Below are 22349 nucleotides of genomic sequence, written 5' to 3'. Positions count from 1 at the left end.
CATATATATATATATATATATATATATATATATATATATATATATATATATATATATATATATATATATATATATATATATACACACATATATATATATATATATATATATATATATATATATATATATATATATATATATATATATATATATATATATATATATATATATATCAATTGGGATTATAATTACAATCATTTAAATAGTAATACACAGTTATTATATATAAAATGGCTCCACACAGAGGTGGTCAAAAGGATCAAAAACCATTGCTCATTTGAAAATGATGATGCTCTGTGTCAATACAGGAAGTGTGATTCTGTTTCATATGACTTAAAGGAAAAGTACCCAACACACAGCTTTAAATCTGTCAACACTGGATTGCCAGTGGCTGCATATTTTCTGGTAAGTTAAGAACTTATTTTTCATATTTCACAATGTAGTAAAATAAAGACTGATAGCTTACTTCAGCTTTTTGTTCTTAGATGAATCTTCATTATCAGCCGAATTATTTTAATTTCAATACAATAGCAGTTTTAATTTACCCTTTATTCATCAACATGACAGAAATATTAGTTTAACAGCTCTAACAAATACATAAAAAAGCTGAATTTGTAGTATTTACTCTGATTTCATTGTAATTTTATTAATTATCACACCGCCAAACTGATTTAAACAAGTCGGACATGTTCCCCGATTAACATGTATGTTGATCCTGGAACAACATTCGGTAATAACTACACACTATGAACCATTTAATAAGCATTAGGATCTAGTGAATTCATTATTTGTTAAGCATTAACTCTACATTAATAAACGTTAGTAAGCAGTTTACAACTGCAGCTTCAAATGCTGTATTCTTGACTTACAACCACCTATATAATGTGCTTAATAATTGTACTTTCATACTTTGTTAGTGATTTATTTTTCATTACTAAATAAAAAATTGCATTATTTACAAACCATTTGTATTTAAGAGTAGTTGGAGGTTTTTAACATCATTCAGAATGAGTTAGTAAATGATTAATAAACTATTGAAATCAACATTTATACATCTTATTATTCAGGCATATGTTAATGGTTACTATGTAAGTTAACAAATGCTTTATTAACTCAACTTCATGCAGTTTTGTGACCTGATCTAAAGTGAGGACTATCCATGCTTCATAAATCCCTTATAAATGATAATTAAAGGTTTGGTATCAAATGAACAATAATCATTGCAATCTTATCTAAAAAGTCAAATTATTGTAAATATTAAACATTGCTGAATAACAGGAGTGTCAAAATACGACATAAAATTGTATAAAACAACAATAATATAATAGTTTAACAATATTAAAAAGATGCAATGTTTAAACTGTACAGTCATTTTATTTTAGATCAGATTTACTTTTCATTTGATACAGTTTTATTAGTCTATCTTCAAATAAAAAGAAATGAATAATGTTGTTTATGTACTTCTTTCCTTTTTAGAATTTAACTGACTCTTTAATTGTCATTTATTTTTATTATTATTATTATATTATTATTATTATTATTATTATTATTATTATTATTATTATTATTATTATTATTATTATTATAAGGCATTTATAAAGCAAGAATAGTCCTCGATTTAGATTAGCTCACAAAACTGGATGAAGTTGCATTTATTAACACATTAGTTAAGTATAAATATATGCCTGAATAATAATATATATAACTGTTGATTTCAATAGTTTATTATCAAATGTACTAAATCATTCTGAATAATCTTAAAAAAAACCACCAACTATGCTTAAATAACTGGTTTGTAAATAATGCAATATTTTATTTAGTAATAAAAAAAAATCATTAACAAAGTATGAAAGTACAATTATTAAGCACATATACATGTGGTTGTAAGTCAAGAATACAGCATTAATAGCTGCAGTTGTAAACTGCTTACTAACGTTTATTAATGTAGAGTTAAGGCTTAACAAATAATGAATTCACTATTTGCTAACGCTTAATAAATGATTCATAGTGTGTAGTTATTATAAAGTCTTACCCAACATTCCAAACAGCCAATCAGAATTAAGCGATATGTTTACCGTTATGTTAAGCTTAATAAGATTTACGGTTAGGTTTATTCACTTTTACATGATTGTATACTCTGGTTTTGCGAATATTTACACTTATGATTGGGGTTAGGGTATAGATTTGGAATACATTTTCGAACAAAACTCAACATAGATGTTAATCCAGGATCGTATCATACTTGCCAAAATCATGATGTGCGTATCACACAGTTCACAAATTTAGACTGAAATCTATTGTGTGACATTGATTGGATGCCTATACTCTAATGATATTACCTGTAATACAAGAATAAACCGTTGCTACAAATGCAGTGCTAAAGAGTGTATAAATGTGCTGAGAAAATAAAAACAACTGCCCAGAAAATTGTTAAAACTCTTGGTAATATAATTTTATTTTAGTAATATTACTTTATAGTTTCCTCTGTCATTAGGCTTTGGCATTAAGCTAAGAATATCACTCTTTCTTTAGCTTGTAATCATACGAGATCCAATTTAAGTGCATTACAGAGCCTACATAGTTATATTCATGTCAAATGTACATAAGGAATATGGAAGGAATGATATGGTTTAGAAGGGCGAGGCAGTGGCGCAGTAGGTAGTGCTGTCGCCTCACAGCAAGAAGGTCGCTGGTTCAGTTTCCCCCACAGTCCAAACACATGCGGTACAGGTGAATTGGGTAGGCTAAATTGTCCATAGTGTATGAGTGTGTGTGTGAATGAGTGTGTGGATGTTTCCCAGAGATGGGTTGCATCTGGAAGGGCATCCGCTGAGTAAAAACTTGCTGGATATGTTGGCAGTTCATTCCGCTGTGGCGACCCCGGATTAATATAGGGACTAAGCCGACAAGAAAATGAATGAATGAATGATATGGTTTAGATTTATATGGAAAAGATGGTGGATCTTTTGGCCACTCCACCAAAGAATAACATAAAGGTGAATTTGCTGATGAGTGATTATTCAAAAGAAATAAATGTAAAAATAAATGAAAGGTTGGACGTTTAAAAAGTGATCAACTGTGTCCGTGAAATCAGCCTTTAAGCTTGTGAAAGTCAGTTCCTCTTAGCATACGATGTGGTTTTGACATGTGACTCTTTCTGCCCAGAAATGTTGCAACAGTGTCTTTCATTTACGTAAAGGCAAATAAAGAGGATATGATACTACATAGAACTTTAGTACAAATAAATTGCCTGGCAAAAGTCTTGACGTCAATCTCAGTTGTAAGAGCAACAAATAATAACTTGACTTCTAGTTGATCATTTGGAAAAGTGGCAGAAGGTCGATTTTTCTGATGAGTCGCCTGTTGAACTGCATCACAAATACTGCAGAAGACCTATTGGAACCCACATGCACCGAAGATTCTCCCAGAAATCAGTCAGTTTGGTGAAGGAAATATCATGGTTTGGGGTTACATTCGGTATTGGGGTGTGCGAGAGATCTGCAGAGTGGATTGCAACATCAACAGACTAAGGCAGGGGTGTCCAAACCTTTTGGGCCGAGGGCCAGATGCAAAAAAAAAAACGTCCCGGGCCAAATTTTACATACATCACACAGACACGCATATATATATATATATATATATATATATATATATATATATATATATATATATATATATATATATATATATATATATATACATATACATATATACATATATATTTATATATATATATATATTTTTTTTATTTATATATATATATATATATATATATATATATATATATATATATACATATATATATATATATATATATATATATATATATATATATATATATATGTATATATATATATATATATATATATATATATATATATATATATATATATATATATATGTATATATATATATATACATATATATATATATATATATATATATATATATATATATATATATATGTATGTATATATATATATATATATATGTATGTATATATATATATATATATATATATATATATATATATATATATATATATATATATATATATATATATATATATATGTATGTATATATATATATATATATATATATATATATATATATATATATATATATGTATATATGTATATATATATATATAGTGTCATGGCCCTTTTATTACTGCAACTGATTCCTGGCAAATTAAACAAACACATATTCCACTGACCTCTGTGAAGAAATATCCTTTGCCCCAACGTGACTAAAATTTCCTGCTCTCACTGTTGATTTTCCTTTTTCTTGGTTGTGCCATGGCTCGCCAAAACGTGATTATGAATTATGTTTCCTTCAATTTGTTTGGTTCGTTTTGCTTCATTACAGGAACTGCTGCCTAACTGAAGGTGCGTCATAGCGATACCTGGTGGTTATTTGTTGAAATACGTTCATTTTTGTATAGCAGGCCAGATTCTATTAGTATTTATAAAAAGCCGTAGTTTGGACACCCCTGGCCTAAGGTATCAAGACGTTTGTGCTGCCCATTACATTGCAAACCACAGGAGAGGGGGAATTCTTCAGCAGGATAGCGCTCCTTCTCATACTTCAGCCTCCACATCAAAGCTCCTGAAAGCAAAGAAGGTCAAGCGGCTACAGGATTGGCCAGCCCAGTCATCAAACATGAACATTATTGAGCATGTCTGGAGTAAAATGGAGGAGGAATCGAAGATGAATCCAAAGAATGTTCATAAATTCTGAAAGTCCTGCAAGAACGCTTTCTCTGCCATTCCAGACGACTTTATTAATAGGTGATTTGAGTCATGTCAGAGATGTATAGATGCAGTCCTCCTCCATGACTTTATATTATACATTGTACATTCCATTCTTTTAAGTGACAAGACTTTTGCCTAAGTAAAGTCAGACCTTACTGTCCTAATGAAATAAATAAAAATCAAGGCATGATCATCTTTTTATTTTGCTAAAGGAAGTGTTATCTGAAGCCTTTGCCTTTCATATAAGCCACATCTGATATCAAGTTATCAACTAGAAGTCAAGTTATTATTTGTTGTTTCTAAAACTTGCATAGGCGACTTTTGTCAGGTACTGTATCTTTGTATATAGTATAGAAAACACTAACAACAATATATATAGTTTCACTTGATCATATTATGGGTAAAATACTTCATTTAAGACTTGCCTATACTGTATTTCAATTATTATGAAAGACTAAGGCATTTTATCTTCGATAGATCAAAGCAGTTTAAACCCCATCTGAAGTCAGTCCCTCAATACCCAAAACAAATGGAGATTGACATAGACTTTAACATGACTCTCAGTGTCAAGACTGAAGACAAGGACTTAAATGAGTTTTGCTTCTCCGGGATCAAGCTGTGTGTCTGAACAAGAATCTTCATGCCTCCAAGATGAAGTGATGCAATGACATCTGACCTCAGGTAACACACTTTCCATTGAAATGGAATCAGAGTGATTCATCTACACTCTCAGAAATAAAGGTATGTGATCTGTCACTGGGGTGGTACCTTTTCGAAAGGTACAAATTTGTACCTAAAAAGTCCATATTAATGCATCAAGGGAACATATTAATTCAATTCAATTCAGCTTTATTTGTATAGCGCTTTTACAATGTAGATTGTGTCAAAGCAGCTTCACATAAATGGTCATAGTAACTGGATCAGGGTAGTTTAGTTTTTAGTGTTTAAGTTCAGTTCAGTTTAGCTCAGTTCAGTGTGGTTTAAAGTCATTACTGAGAGTCCAAACACTGAAGAGCAAATTCATCGATGCGTAGCTCTACCAATCCTGAACCATGCAAGCCAGAGGCGACAGCGGAGAGGGAAAAAAACTTCACCAATAGGAGAGTGAAGAAAAAAAAGAAACCTAAGTACCTAAAAAGTACAAATGTGTTCCTCCTAAACTTTTTAGGTACTGATATATACATATTAGTACCAATATGGACCCTTCAAGTACAAATGTGTACCGTTTAAAAAGGTACCACCCCAGTCAGGAACGCAACTGCACATTTATATTGCACAACTATATTTTATAACAGGCAAGTGATAAAATGTGGATAATATGTCCATCAATAAATTAAAGATATTTTTTATAAAGATATCAATATGTTTCAAAAAATACAGTTTCGCAGTTCTGAACACAACTGAAATAGTATGAAGTAGTAAAAGGTATAATTACATTAAGCATGTTAAGTCGCAAAGAAATGCATCTCATACCAGCCCAAATTTCTTCTCATTTTAATTTTCCCTCACTAAATGATTATATCACCTTGACTAGCTTTGCTTTTGGACTTGATATGATAGACATGGGAGTCCTAAAGGTCAAAAGTGTCAGGGTTCTGCCACTCTGGTCTTGGAAATTCTTGTTTTGGTGGCAGAGCTCTGACACTAGCTGTGTCTGGTCCTGTTTCTGTCTCTGTGTGCGCGCGCGCCGTCGTGGGTGTACGCAGAGTGTGCGCGCTCCCGCTTGATGCGGCCGCGCGTCTGAGGGCTCTTGTACTCGTGTTTGTGTTTTCGTCTGTCTGCAGCGTGGTTTCATTCCCAGCGTCTCAGTCTAGTTGGTTTCTGTTCTGGTCGGCGCTGGGATGAAGCATGCACGCTGCGTGTGTGAGCGCACGGTGAGTGTTTTCATTCATCGTGTCTTGCGTCTGTTGTCAAAGCACGTGGCTCTGTGTTTACATTGTGGTCATGTGCTTTTGTCGTGTGCTTCAGTGTTGTGCTTGTCTTGTCATGAACATGCGGTTAATGAGTTCTCATTGTTCTTGTCCTGTTTTATGTGAGCGCATGGCTTGTGTTGTCTCTCTGTGTCATGCGCTCTCCCGTCTATTGTGTAGTCCCACCCTCCTTGTTAACTCATTATTAGTTTGTCATGTTCACCTGTGTGTCAATTTAGTTTTTGCTTTATAATCCCCTCATGTTTTCAGTCCTGTGCCAGTTCGTCGTCGATAATTCCTTGTCCTGTTGTGTCCTGCCCTGCTTTGTCCTGCCAGTCCAGTCAAGTTTGTTTGTTTATTTGTTTTATTAGAGTTTCCCCCCTCAGGGTTGTTTGTTTTGCCTTTTTGTTTTTATTTTATTGTTAATAAACACCCATTATTTGCTGCACGTGAGTCCTCGCTCCTTTTCCTAACCACGACCGTGACAAAAAGAACATTGCAATTACTTCTCACATGCATACTGTGAGAAGTGTAAGGTCTGTCTTTGCAAGAACAATTGACTGAAACTGCTAAAAGGGAAATAAAATAGACTGTCAAATGTTTAGTGTAAAAAAAAAAAAAAAAACAGAAACAAACTGTGTGAAATGTTCTATTTAATTGAAATGTTATAACTTTGTTTGTAGCTAAAATTAAAATCGTTTTGAACTAAGAAGTTACCAAAAGGCCTGATGAATCAATATGATACATAATAAATTCAAAAAAACATGTATGTGGTATAAAATATGGGGGGAAGGGTGGAATGATTTTTTTAATTTAATAAAATACAATATTATACGCGTATAAAATTTTAAATAAACATTTTTAACATAATATATATATATATATATATATATATATATATATATATATATATATATATATATATATATATATATATTATTTGAAACTTTTAATATGGATAATTTCAAAAATAATTGGCACAATGGCGCCCCCCATGTGTGGCGCCCCTATGCGCCGCATATACTGCATACCCCCTTTTTGCGCCACTGACCCCAGTGACAGCTCGCGTACCTTTATTTCTGAGAGTGTAAAGTCAGAATTCTGTCAATGCAGATCTTGCCTAGCTTTAACATATTGTAAATGTCTCTTTTTGTGTTTCTGGCAGCGCAGCATCTCGTCGTCATATTTATTTTGCATTGTTTGCTGATTTTATTCAACAAAACTAGCATACGCCGAGTGTTTAGTGCGAGTTGGAGCTGCTTTGCCTTATGGTGAATGCAGTAAGTGACTGTTATCATCAATGCAGATCTTGCCTAGCTTTAACACATTGTAAATGTCTCTTTTTGTCTTTTCACTTTTCTTGTATCAAATCTATTTTTAATTCATGTCTGTACCTTGCTGTTTTAACTTTGGTATTACAGCCTAACTGAATGAGTTTGTTGTGTTCCTTATTTGCAAATAGCTAGAGAATAAATTATAGTTAATGAGTTTTATGAGTTTATGAGTTAACAAATAAATGTGGTTACATTTTATTTTGATGGTCCGTTTGTTGAATGTTTGTTCTATTGCATCTACATACCAACTAATTCTTAGTAGATTATAAGTAGACTTTTAGGTTTATGGTTAGGCTTAGTGTAAACTGACATGTACTTGTTAAGTTTCTTATTGTCAGGTAAAAGCAGTATTGACAGATATTAAGCAGACAGTATACTAAGGCCCCGTTTACATTAGTGCGTTTTAGTTTGAAAACGGCGTTTTAGATCAAAAAAGATCCTAGTCCACACTAGCGTTTCACCTAACGTTTTTGAACGTATCTCCGTCCACACTATCAAGTGACCATTCGCGCACGCTGGGTATGCGTGTTCTAGCAAATATATGCAGCTGCTCTAGTAAAAAAGGCAGAGGTAAACAGCACAATGGCGCCTAGAACAGACAATAGTGCAAACAACGCTTCCATTTCTGTGTCCATGTTGTTGTTTACAGAGAAGGCTAGTCTGTTGTCTTCCGGCATAGATATATACACTAGATGTCGCCTGGCCTATTGTTGTCTATTGGACGGAATGCGTCAATAGCGCCGCCATCTTGCTACAGGGTAGTGCTCCTTTGAAATGAATGCGGGACCAATGTACAGTGGAGGACTGCGGCCATCCAAAGCCAGAGATATACACATATACACATATATCTATGATCGGGAGTTTTCCTGGATGTTAGTATGTAAATTTTTTTTTCTAATTACGAAAATTATAATTTTACATCACTTTTCTACATTGATGGATCAGTGACCGCACGGGCATTCCTGACAAAAAGCTTGTGTTTGTGTGTACAGAAATGTACTATTCACCCTCCCTGTTAAATTTGATCTAATCCGTGTCCTGAAACACAGCTCCTCTCTTGCTTTCACTTCTCATACTGACGGAGAGAGCGATTCGTTTGTGAATGAATCCCCAGAACGACTCTTTCACTAACGTTAGCCGACAATAATACAAGTTTCTGGCAGTGCAGCATCTCGTTGTCATATTTCTTTTGCATTGTTTGCTGATTTTATTCAACAAAACTAGCATACGCCGAGTGTTTAGTGCGAGTTGGAGCTTCTTTGTCTTATGGTGAATGCAGTAAGTGACTGTCATCATCAATAACGTTACCTGATTAGCAAAAAAGTTCAGAACATACAAAAACAGAAAAAAACTTAATCTTACCTATGAAATGTTCTGCCTTTGTGCTTTGATTTCTTTGTTTGCTCGTTTCTACACCCGTAGACAGAGCTAAAGTCCAGCATCTTCATGTAATAAAATTGTCTTGACTAGTGCGGTTGAATGACATTAGTCCTGGGAGAACTGTAGCAATGTGGCGGCGCTATTGACGCATGCTCAGGGTCCCTATGCGATATCTAGTGTATATATCTATGGTCTTCCGGTAGCGTTAAAACCATGTGTTATAGTCATGTGATAGGGGCTTGACGAATAAGGATATGCAATGACCCAAAAGCCCCAATTAGGTAGCGAATCTCAGCAGCCCCGCCTCCGTTTTCAGATGTCTGCGTTTTCCCCATCCACATTTACGCCTGTTTCACACCGCAAGCGTCAGCGGCGCGTGAGCAGAGCGTGAGCAGCGCGTATGTCGAGCAGTAGCAGCACGCAGGCGTTTGCCTTTCACACCAGCTGCGTCTACAGCGCGCAGTTCTTCGGCAGCTGCTGCAGAGATCAACCTATCTCTGTCTATTCTATCTAGTTACCCATGTCTCTCTATATACAAATACACCTTTTAAACTTTTCATCTGTCCAGCGGCAGAATAACAGCTCGTTAATTCATGCTCGTGCAGATGATGAGACGGACAAAAGTTACCAATGCATGCCATTATTTTAGTTATTTTCGTGTTGTCAGATTCACAGTGCAAACAGCTCCCGGTAGGAATAACTCGAGTGAACATAAAACAAAGCCGATTAAAACTTTCTTCCTCTGCTCAGCTGCACAGCACACAGCGAGCTCACATCATCCAGCATGCGTGTCGAACTACACTACCCACAATACACTTCGCCATGGACTACAAATCCCGTAAATATTCTATTTCCCCTCTCCTACAACACTAGTGTGCAACTTAAGCAAAACTGATACTAAAATTGTTTTACATTTGGTTTTGTAGTTCGGGCCTAAATAAATGTTGCCGTTTTTAATCGTTTTAAGTTCATTTGAATGACTATATGTATACCATTTGACGTTATCAACGTATTTATTGGGTAAAATTGCTACTTTTTACTGTCATTCATTGTGTTTTGGTCATTATCAATGCACTGTCACTTTAATTGAGCGTGAGCAGCGCGTCAAAAATAGACCCAGCGCCGAAACTATCGCTGCACTGCTGCTTCGGCGACGCTCACGCCTCGCACTGACGCGCTGCTGCTGCGTGCGGTATGAAAGCTCCAATCTGTTAACATGGACGCCGAAAACACACGCGCTGCTCACGCTCTGCTCACGCGCCGCTGACGCTTGCGGTGTGAAACAGGCGTTAGACAGAGCAGCAGCATTTCAAAATGAAAACGAACTCTCCAGCATTTTCAAAACGCTCCGTTTTCGGCGCTCCAAAACTCTGGCGTAGTGTGGACGGATGGCGTAACCGTAGTTTTAAAACTAAAATGCACTAGTGTAAACGGGGCCTAATACTAAAATGGACCATCAAAATAAAGTGTTACCATAAATGTAATCTTTGTATTCAAGCTTTTTAATTTCTTTTCCATTTGCTTTCTGTATGCATCAGCAGGTGAAAAAGATCAGAGCTTCCGAAATGCAGCTGTGAAACGTAACATCCATGATTCCAGGAACCAAACTTGAGTGATGAGCCAGTGACCCCCGACTTCAGGATGAGTAACACACAGAGACGAAATGGAGACAAATCAGAGGATAGTAAGCTGCAGATCGTCAAAGACCGACACAAAACCAGCATGAAGAACAAATATGAGAGATTATTTGAGGGAATCAAACTCCAAGGGAACCATGCCCTACTGAATAGGATTTACACACAGCTGTACATCATAGAGGGAGAGAGTGAAGGAGTGAATGAAGAGCACGAGGTTTCACAGATGGAGAAAACAGCCAGAACAAAACGCTCACAGCACTCTTCAATCTACTGCAATGACATCTTTAAAGAGGAGAAAGAGCAGATCAAGACCGTTCTCACTAAAGGCATCGCTGGAATTGGAAAAACCGTCTCTGTGCAGAAGTTCATTCTGGACTGGGCCGAGGGAAAAGCCAATCAGGATGTAGATTTCATCTTTGTGCTTCCATTTCGAGAGCTGAACTTGATTAAAGATCATCAGTACAGTCTTCACACACTTCTGCTGGACTTTCATCCTGAACTTCAGCATCTGGACTCACAGATTTATGAGGAGTGTAAAGTCGTGTTCATCTTTGATGGTCTGGATGAAAGCAGAATCACACTGATGTTTTCAGACTGTCAGAAAGTTTCTGATGTGACTGAAGCTTCATCAGTGAGTGTGTTGATGTCCAACCTCATGAAAGGAGATCTGCTTCCCTCCGCTCTCATCTGGATCACCAGCAGACCAGCAGCAGCCAGTCAAATCCCCTCCAAATACGTCAATCGACTGACCGAAATTCAGGGATTCACTGAGCCTCAGAAGGAGGAATATTTCAGGAAGAGAATCAGCGATGAGCATCAAGCCAGCAGAATCATCTCCCACATCAGAAGAGCAAGAAGCCTCCACATCATGTGCCACATACCCGTCTTCTGCTGGATCTCAGCCACTGTGCTTCAGAAGCTCCTGGAAGATGATCTGAGTGCAGAAATTCCTCAAACTCTGACTGAGATGTACATCCACTTCTTACTGATTCAGATCAGCATGAGGAACCAGAAGTATGAAGAGAGAGATCCAGAGAAACTCCTGCAGTCCAACCGAGAAGTGATTGTCAAACTTGCTGAAGTGGCTTTCAAACAGCTGATGAAGGGCAATGTGATGTTCTACAAGGAGGACCTGATTGAGAGCAGCATAGATGTCTCTGACTCATTGTATTCTGGGATCTGCACTGAGATCTTTAAGGAAGAATCTGTGATTCATCAGAGGAAAGTCTACAGCTTCATCCATCTGAGCATTCAGGAGTTTCTTGCTGCTTTACATGTGTTTTACTACCACATAAGCAACACCACAAAAGCATGTTTCGATTCACTGCATAATCTCCATGAAAGAGTAGTAGATAAGACCATCGTGAGTGAGAATGGGCGCCTGGATCTGTTCCTGCGGTTCCTGCTGGGCATCTCACTGGAGTCCAATCAGAGCCTCTTACAGGATCTACTGACACGCACAGAGAAAAGCTCGGAGAGCATCGGGAGAAGCACACAGTACATTAAAGAGAAGATCAGAGATGGACATCAACTCTCCACTGAAAGATCCATCAATCTGTTCCTCTGTCTGCTGGAAGTGAAAGATCAGACTCTGTCTCAGGAGATTCAGGAGTTTGTGAAATCAGATAAACACTCGGAGAAGAAGCTCTCCCCTGCTCACTGCTCATCAATCGCCTACATGCTTCAGATATCAGAGGAGGTGCTGGATGAGCTGGAGCTCAAGAAGTACAACACGTCAGATGAGGGCAGAAGAAGACTGATACCAGCTATCAGCAACTACAGAAGAGCACTGTGAGTGTTTAATCAAATGTTTAGTGAAGAGATAATTCTGAATGGAGTTTCTAGTGTTGTGTTGATAAATCTAGAGCAGGGGTGCTCAACCCTGATTCTGGAGATCAACATTCCAGCATAAACTCAGGGCCCGGTTTTTCAAAAGGTTTAATCCGGATCAAATTGATCCAGATTTAGTAATTCTGTTTTTGCGATCCGTGATCAAGTAATCCAGCTTACTTTTTGAGCCAGTTTTTCAAAGCAACATTGGATTGGATCAATCTGATCTGGATAGGAACTTTTCAGGATCACTAAATCTGGATTGCCAGTGCTCAAACAGGATAGGAAATCACAATGTAGAACTATAGATATGTAAAGAGCGACAAGTAGAATAGCCAGCGTGGGGTCAATATAATTTTTTTTTTTTAAATGAAAACTAAGAAAATGTAATAAATATTAAATTAATAATAATAATAAATAAGAAAAACAAGAAAAAGCCCACCCCATCCTCTTCCAGCAGTCCGCTCATCTGAGACCTACAACACAAACACTGTACATTGAGGATATTTATAATAAGTTTCAAATATAGATGTAAATAAAAACTACTAAAAAAAAAAATACTTAATGTCAAAAACTCCACAATAATCTCAGACTTCCTCATCTGATGTGAAGCGTATCCTTTAGGAGGGGGATCTCAAGTCTGGCCTTGGTTTGCTGCAGTTTGGTCAGAGTCAGTTGTTCCTCTGCCAGGCGAAGCTGTGCTTCTGCCCTTTCAGTCTCTTTTTGCAATTGTTGAAAGAGATTTCAAAAATCAGTCATTGCCATTTCTTGCATTTTTTGTTTATTCTGTAATCATTGCTATCATCATTAATAAATATTCTAATAAGAAAAAAATTTTCCATTGTGATGAATACATATATATATATCAATTAGTGACGGAATAAAATTGATTGTTTTTGGTCAGTTTTGACAGCTGTTTAGGGGATTTTATGAGGCCAAACTCTTTTTACTTTGCTGGAGGCCTATACTGAAAGGCTAAATACGTTAAAGCCAATAATCACTATAGCCTGACAGATGAACAAATAAAATTAAAACCTTATGAATAAATAGTATATCTTGTAAGATACTGCATGATCCAAAAATAGTATTGTTTAATAAATTTTTTAAGTTTTCATGACATTTTAGGGATGAAATCCACGCTAAATCCACCCTTCTGATGGGATCAGTTTAATCCATGTTTTTTGGATCAAAGTGATCCAGATCCTACAAAAAAGGTACGAAAAACCCAAACTAAAGGTTTGATCCGGATCAAAACAAAGATTGGATTACGTGATCTAATCCGATTATGTAATCCGTTTTTTCTTTTGAAAAACCCATTTTCAAGATTTGATCCAATCCCTTATCCAAAATCCAGGATTTATCCTTGGATTTAGCGTGGATTTCATGCCTAAAATGTAATGAAAACTTAAAAAAATTATTCAATAAAACCTATCTTACGAGATATACTATTTATTTATAAGGTTTTAATTTTATTTGTTCATCTGTCAGGCTATAGTGATTATTGGCTTTAACGTATTTAGCCTTTCAGTATAGGCCTACAGCAAAATAGAAAGAGTTTGGCCTCATAAAATAATCCCCCAAACAGCTGTCAAAATTCAGTTCAGGCCCAGTTCTGAGTTATTAACTTGGCTGAGACTTGGCCCAGATATGGTCCGTGTTTGGCCCTTGTCTGGAAGCCAGATTTGGTCCAGTCATGTATTGTAATTCACTGCGGCATGTGGGCCAAGCAAAACCTGATTATGTGGGCCAGAGCTGGGCCTGAGAAATTCTGCTATGTGGGCTGTTTCAGTTGACTTTTTTTCCACCATCCCTCCACCTCCCCATCTTTTCCTCTGTTTTTTCAAAAAGGGGGAGGGGCTTAAAAAATGGGGGGGGGGGGGGGGGTTTCATACTTGAAGCTTGAGTCAAGCCTCCTTCCAGGATGGGAGGTTCAAGCTCTCTTAGGGGTTTGATAGCTCGGGCCCCCACTTAGCAAAGCTAAAATTGTTTACCATGTTGATGCAGTTAAACGAGCAGGTGAACTTGTGAAACATAATTAAACCAACTAAGAAGGATCTGAAGAAACACTTGGTAATTAAAGACTAATGCGTTTGCAGCTGAACTCCTCAGTAAGGTAGATCTCCAGGAGCAGGGTTGGACACCCCTGATCTTTGTTTTAATAAAACTAAATGATCTGAATTCAGTGTTTTACCTTTTTTGCAGTCTTGCTGGCTGTGATCTCTTTGCTCCGGATTGTGAAATTGTATCATCAGTTCTTCAATCTACAAATTGTGTCCTAAGAGAGCTGGACCTGAGTAACAATGACCTGCAGGATTCAGGAGTGAAGCTGCTCTCTGATGGACTGAAGAGTCAAAACTGTCAGCTGGAGATACTGAGGTTTGACTTTCTTGTTAAATCATGGTTATTTAAACATCAAGATTCTTTCCTTGCTCTAAAATTGCATCCCTGCCGGTGTCCTTAGGTTGTCTGGCTGTATGGTGACAGAGGAAGGCTGTGGTTTTGTCTCTTCAGCGCTGAGTTTAAACCCCTCACACCTGAGAGAGCTGGATCTGAGCTACAATCACCCAGGGCAATCAGTAGTCCAGCTGCTCAAACATAAACTGGAGGATCCACGCTATAAACTGCAGAAACTCAAGTATGTGGGGAAATATGAGCATTAAATGTCCAGTTGGGATAGATAACCTTAACGATCAGTTATACTAAAAATAAAGATTTAAAATTTTAATCATCTGTTACGATTTAAAAGATGTTAAATAAAGGGGAAGAGGAGTAACATTAACTTTTGGGTGAAACACATAAGCAACCACACAACATCAATAAATGAGGGACAAAAACCAAGACCAGCTAAATGCAATACGTGATTTTATTTACAAAAATAGTGATAATAATGAATGCCAAGAAAATGTATATAGAAAGATTCTTGAATATTTACAAAGAGACATTGAATTTCACAGATAACAAATGACATAAGATGTTTGACCAGATATGGAAGAGTTGGAGAAATGAGACGCGGGCGGCATCCAAACAATAAAAATAAATAAAACAAAAGCAATCTATTTGGCCCAATCTCTACCCTATCTATCCAAAATAAAAATGCAGAAGTTATTGAAAAGAATCTTCGCGTCTAATACGCACTACCTAACCTACGCTGATCTTTGATGGGAAAACCAAAAGTACAGTGGGTGGAGCACGCCCCTTACCTAGTGTGTCTAATACAGAGATTTTCTAGCTACTTGTGCACAATGTATGTCGCACGACATTCTTACCTGTCCCACTCTCCAGCCTCAGATGCGCATGACATCGACGGTAGACAAATGGAGAACAAATAACGGACAGATACCAAATTGTAACACACAGTAGACATATATCAAAAAACACAGACACACTGCACAACACAGAAATTCAGGGCCTCCAGTGTAGCGTCCTGTCACCACTTTTATGCCACGGTGGCAGCGGCTGGATTGGAGACCTTGGATGACGTCAAGGGGGGCACGGCAAACAGCTGGGCAGCGGTAGCCAATCGGAGCCACTGTATAGTTGGAAGCGGGAGAGAGGTAGAGAGCAAGCGAGCACGGAGAGAGAGAGAGAGAGAGAGAGAGAGAAAAAAAGAGACTAACGAGAAAAAAATATATATATAAATAATAATTACGCAACACAGAAATGTACAGGAATGTAACATCATCTTTCAAAAAAAAAAAACATTTATATTTATACAACTGTTTAACCATTTCATTGCGCATTAGATTTCAGTTCAATTAACAGCCTCGGTTTTTGTTTTATTCAGTTTGGACCATGGAGGACATTTCAGGATCACATCTGGACTGAGAAAATGTATGTTCACACAGACGCACACACACATGCATATTTAAAGGGCCTTTAAACCACCCTGTCTCAGCAGGGTGTTTTCACACCTCTAGTTTGAAAAAAGTCAGCTAAAGCCTAGTTCACACTAGAGGATTTTAAGCCTGATTCGAGCCCGATTTGGAAGTTAACGAGCTCGCCGACAGATCGGGCTGTGATCGGGAAGAAATCTGCGGGTGCACGGCGCTCGCCGCTCTTTATGTGTGAACTACTGAACAACGCATCAACGAGGCTCGCTGACGCGTCGCCGACACCTCGCAGACGGAAATCCAACATTTAGCATGCTAAATATTCCAGAGCAGTCAGCCGACTCAACACTGATGACCCATGTCTCTAAACAATTCTTCTTCTTCCACTTGTTTTAATTACGGTTGGCAACACAACGTGGCGTCTCTCTGCCCTCTGAACACTGTAACAGTGTTATTGAAGCTGCACCTCATTCACTATAAAGCACGCTGATTGGTTCGAACCAAGTCTTTCTCATGAATTAGAGCTGAAAACTCAAAGACGTCACATTGAACCGGCCAGTACAGACATCTAGTGTCCACACTGGAATTTACTAGTGATGGGTCGTACAAGAACAATTTGTTCTTTTTGAACGAATCTTCAATATCAATATGTGCGCACATTTGTGCAGGTAGTATCGTTAATTTCAAGTCTTCATCACATTGGCAGAAGCCAATCATATGTGTTAAGAGCTGGAAAAAGAATTGATCCGCTCACCTCTCGAGTCCTCGATCGGGTCTGAGTCACTTGTTCATCACGGGCCAATCATATACGTTTAGAGCCGGAAAAAGAATTGATCCGTTCATCTCTCGAGTCCACTATCGGGTCTGAGTCACTCGTTCCTCACGGGCCAATCATATACGTTTAGAGCTGGAAAAAGAATTGAAAGTTCATCTCTCAAGTCCTTGGGTTTGAGTCATTCTGTCACGCGATGAACGAACGATCATGGCTCCTATCGGCTCAGACTGTGCATTGATTAAGATTATAAGTGACTGTCAGTGTAACGTGAATGAACCCCTGACATTTGAAGACATGAAGAGGTGAGCTGAGCAAAGAGACAAAAATGCCTTTATAGACAAAAGAGCAGGTAAACATAAAATTATTATTTTCTCCTTGTTATATTCTACTTATGACTTATTTGTCGTGCAGTCGACCTTTTGGGCTAGTTGTAGATGTGTTTGGAAGCAGTTCGTAACATTTTAATAATATTTTGGCAAATTGAACCAATTGAACGAAATGACTCAAAAAAAGATTCGTTCATCTTGATGAACGAGACCTAAAGATCAGAGTCAGTAAAATGATCCGAACTTTACATATTTTAGAATTTACACAATGATTTCATGGCTGTGACGCAGCTTCTAAATGTATTTTCAAACTAGAAGGACTGGATTGTATCAAACTGGAATGTATTTTCAAACAAGTTTGCTCGCAAAACATCCATTTTTCAGTTTTTAGTAAAATATATGTGTCCTAATAGTGTTTTAAGCAAAGTAAGACATGTCTGTCAACATCTCAAAAAATGCATTTTGGTGGTTCGTGATCCTTTATTAAAATTATGAGGTTATCTCTGTTCTTGTGTACAGACGCCTGTGATCTCACACTGGATCCAAACACGGCACACAATCAATTGGTATTGTCTGAGGAGAACAGAAAGGCAACAAATGTGAAAGACTCCCAGCCGTACCCCGATCATCCAGAGAGATTTGAGCAACAGGAGCAGGTTCTATGTAAACAGACTCTGACTGGACGCTGTTACTGGGAGGTGAAATGCAGCGGCTCATGTCAAGTGGGCGTGGTTTACAGAGGAATCAACAGGAAAACTGGAAGTAACTGTCGGTTCGGACGCAATGAAAACTCCTGGACTCTGTACTGCTATGATGAGGTGTACACAGTCTGGCACAATAATAAGAGCACAGAAATCATTGCTCCTTCAGCTCGTACTAATAGAGTAGGAGTGTATGTGGACGTGTCGTCCGGCTCTCTGACCTTCTACAGCGTCTCCGACACACTCACACACATACACACATTCAACACCGCATTCACTGAAGAACTCTATGCTGGATTTAGCGTTTATCCTGAATCTTCAGTGTCTCTTTTTGAGATATAACGCCACTGAAACTTAGTTATTGTCTGCAACGTTCAGCCGCACCACTTGAGACTGTGTTTATGAGCACTTATTCTCACATACAGCAGTAGCTGTGATGAATAAAGAAATCAAGCGTTATCCGTTAGTTCACCCTACTGAAAAAAACAGCTTAAACCAGCCTAGGCTGGTTGGCTGGTTTTAGCTGGTCGACCAGGCTGGTTTTAGAGGGGTTTTGGCCATTTCCAGGCTGGTTTCCAGCCATTTCCAGTCTGGTCTTAGCTGGTCAGGCTGGGAGATGACCAGCTAAAACCAGCTTGACCAACCTAGCCAGGCTGGGAGCCCAGCCAAAACCAGCTATGTCCAGCTTAAACCAGGCTGGTCAAGCTGGTTTTAGCTAGTCATCTCCCAGCCTGATCAGCTAAGACCAGGCTGAAAATGGCTGGAAACAAGCCTGGAAATGGCCAAAACTTCTCTAAAACCAGCCTAGTCTACCAGCTAAAACCAGCCAACCAGCCTAGGCTGGTTTAAGCTGGATTTTTCAGCAGGGCAGGCAGGCCTCGTAGACAAGCTCTGCTTTCAGATGCCCCACCTTGCCCCATCAGCTAATCCAAGGCTGTTTCTTAATTCCAAGAATGCAGAGAACGGACTTGCATTGTTGTAAAAACCGGTCTTTGCTTGGTCACTACTCATTTAGGGAAACTCCTGAGGTGAATAAGTTATCTCTCTTTTTTTTTAAGATTTATTTTTGGCCTTTTTTAGATAGGACAGTATTGAGACATGAAGCTAAGTGGGAGAGAGAGAGGGGGGGTAGGGTAGGGAAATGTCGTCGAGCTGGGATTTGAACTCGCAACGCCCTGACGTGCTATTGCACCATATGTCGGCGTGCTAAATAAGTTATCTCTCTTGACTTTATATATACATTTATATAAAATGCTGAGCTTCCCACCTCCAGTCACAATGACTTATGGGACTTCTAGAGCAAGTTCGGTCAAAGACTACTGACCTTATTCTCCGCAGACGAGCGGGCGCTGCCATTTGAATCTTTTTGGCACGAGACTTCCGGTCTCATTCACTTCCATTCATTTTTAGGCATTAAAAATTGTTTGTTTCGCTGTTTGATGTTGCAAACTGATATTTCCTTGTTATATTATTCTACTTGGTCTGTATAGTCATGCAAACATTTGTTTGTAGAGCAAGTAGTTTGACCGTTTTTTGCCGTTTATTATTCCTTGTCATTTCTCCCATAGGCGACTGAAACGGAAGTTCTAAGACAATCGCGAAAACAGGCGCACTTCCCGCATTTTAGAATAAGGTCAATTGAATGCACAAGACATGTCACTCATGTACATTTGAATAGGGAAAAGTGTAACGATCAGTATGGCGAATGAAGCCCCGCCTTTTAGTACAGGAGCCAATCAGCGAAGCTATATGGCAAATAAAGCCCACCTTCTAGTACAGGAGACAATCAGCCATCGCTACAGAATGACAATGCTCCGGGGGAAGGGCTCGAACCAGTTGAGAGTTCTGCAGATGTTGTGTGATAAAAGCATTTAGCAATGAAACTAAATAGACAGTTACTGTTTTATGTTACTGGTTATTCGTAATATGTAATGTAATCGTAAGCTCGGCAAGTAGTTTGGGAGAAATTTATATTTCCCCATTCAAACAGAATGCCCAAGCATACTTCCCGAGAGGCGTTTTGAAGATGGCCATAGAGTGAAATGACTTGCCTTAAAGGGACTTTGGTTCGGTGCGCAAGTTTGCATCGATGCATCCTCGATACCAAGAACACATCTGGGAACTTTCACACGTCCGCCGTTCTTGCAGTCTTAAGTTTTGGAACTGAACTTTGTCAGTTGATAATGACGTTACACGTGAACACGAGGACACAAGATCACTGAAGAATGCAAACAGCCCAATTTTCATGAACTCGATTGGCAAACACTATACAACCCAGCCCCATCAGCTGATTCCAACACTATTTTGACCCTTACCCCAGGGATCCTCAACCCAATTCCTAAAAGTTTCCCTTCCTCCAGAGTTCAACCATGATTAAACACACCTGAAGCAATTAATTAGGACCTGAACTCACTTGATGATTGCAGGCAGGTGTGTTTGATATGGGTTTCAGCTGAAATCTGCTGGAAGGTACAGTTGAAGTCAGAATTATTAGCCCCCCTGTTTTTTCTCCCAATTTCTGTTCAACGGAGAGATAAATTTCTCAACACATTTCTAAAAATAGTTTTAATAACTCGTTTCTAACAACTGATTTAATTTATCTTTTCTATGATGACAGTACATAATATTTTACTAGATATTATTCAAGACACTTCTATACAGCTTAAAGTGAAATTTAAAGGCTTAACTAGGTTAGTTAGGTTAACTAGGCAGGTTAGGGTAATTAGGCAAGTTATTATATAATGATGGTTTGTTCTGTAGACTGTCAAATATATATATATAGCTTAAAGGGGCTAATAATTGTATCTTTAAAATTGTGTTTAAAAAAATTAAAACTGCTTTTATTCTGGCCGAAAAAATATTATCAGACATACTGTGAAAATTTTATTACTCTGTTAAACATCATTTGTGAAATATTAAAAAAAGAATAATGAAATCAAAGGGGGACTAATAATTCTGACTTCAACTGTAGATCTCCAGGAACTGTGTTGAGCACCCCTTCCCTACACCCTTCCTCCCTTCACAGCGGCCACTTTGGAGGATAAACCCTTTGAAGGGTTTAAGGGATAGGGATGAGCCCTTACGAATGAAACGCAGTGCAAGATTACAATGAACCGGAAATGTCCTGCACTTTTATCTACGTCCACTTGGAGGCAGGCTCTCGCTGCACTAAACCCATCACTGGCAGTGGATCACAACTGGTTTCTCAGCCAAGGACGCAGATCAACTGTGACTCAGGCCAGTAATCATGACTGTTGATCTTAATGTCAACAATAAAACATGAGACGATCTCCTAAATATTTAAAATAAGATATTCAAATTAAAGCATATAAAATACGAAGAACCAATGCATTAAAATAAATTATTGATAATTTATGAAGGCCTAAATTTTGAAAATTGAGCGAAGCAGTGGCGCAGTAGGTAGTGCTGTCGCCTCATATCAAGAAGGTCGCTGGGTCGCTTGTTTGAACCTCAGCTCAGTTGGCGTTTCTGTGTGGAGTTTGCATGTTCTCCCTGCGTTCGTGTGGGTTTCCTCTGGGTGCTCTGGTTTCCCCCACAGTCCAAAGACATGCGGAACAGGTGAATTGGGTAGGCTAAATTGTCCGTAGTGTGTGTGTGTGTGTGTATATGCGGATGTTTCCCAGAGATGGGTTGCGGCTGGAAGGGCATCTAAAAATGTGCTGGAAAAGTTGGTGGTTCATTCCGCTGTGGCAACCCCAAATTAATAAAGGGACTAAGCGGACAAGAAAATTAATGAATGTATGAATAAATTTTGAAAATACATGAACTCAATGACACCATATTGATTTATGAGAAGAACCCATGACCCATGTATTGTTATGATCCATCTTTAACTTGTTAACACACAATGC

General features: G+C 38.0%; 1 protein-coding gene across 9 annotated transcripts; it reads left to right on the top strand.

The window, feature by feature from the left end:
* Window positions 1-360: 360 nt before the first annotated feature.
* LOC101883625 (protein NLRC3-like) lies at window positions 361-22260 on the top strand. 9 transcript variants are annotated; one of them, XR_015479404.1, is made up of 8 exons: window positions 361-405; window positions 5232-5435; window positions 10917-12806; window positions 15048-15221; window positions 15307-15480; window positions 16630-16676; window positions 18296-18993; window positions 19294-22260. XR_015479404.1 is itself a non-coding variant. In NM_001442906.1 (8 exon segments), coding segments are annotated over 6 exon segments (2757 nt in total). In that variant the 5' UTR covers window positions 361-405; window positions 5232-5435; window positions 10917-10967; the 3' UTR covers window positions 18820-19914.
* The last annotated feature ends 89 nt before the right edge of the window (window positions 22261-22349 follow it).

Source organism: Danio rerio, chromosome 3, assembly GCF_052040795.2.
Source record: "Danio rerio strain M-AB ecotype USA chromosome 3, GRCz13ab, whole genome shotgun sequence".
Classification (NCBI taxonomy): Eukaryota; Metazoa; Chordata; class Actinopteri; order Cypriniformes; family Danionidae; genus Danio; species Danio rerio.
This window is presented reverse-complemented; position numbering and strand designations above follow the sequence as displayed.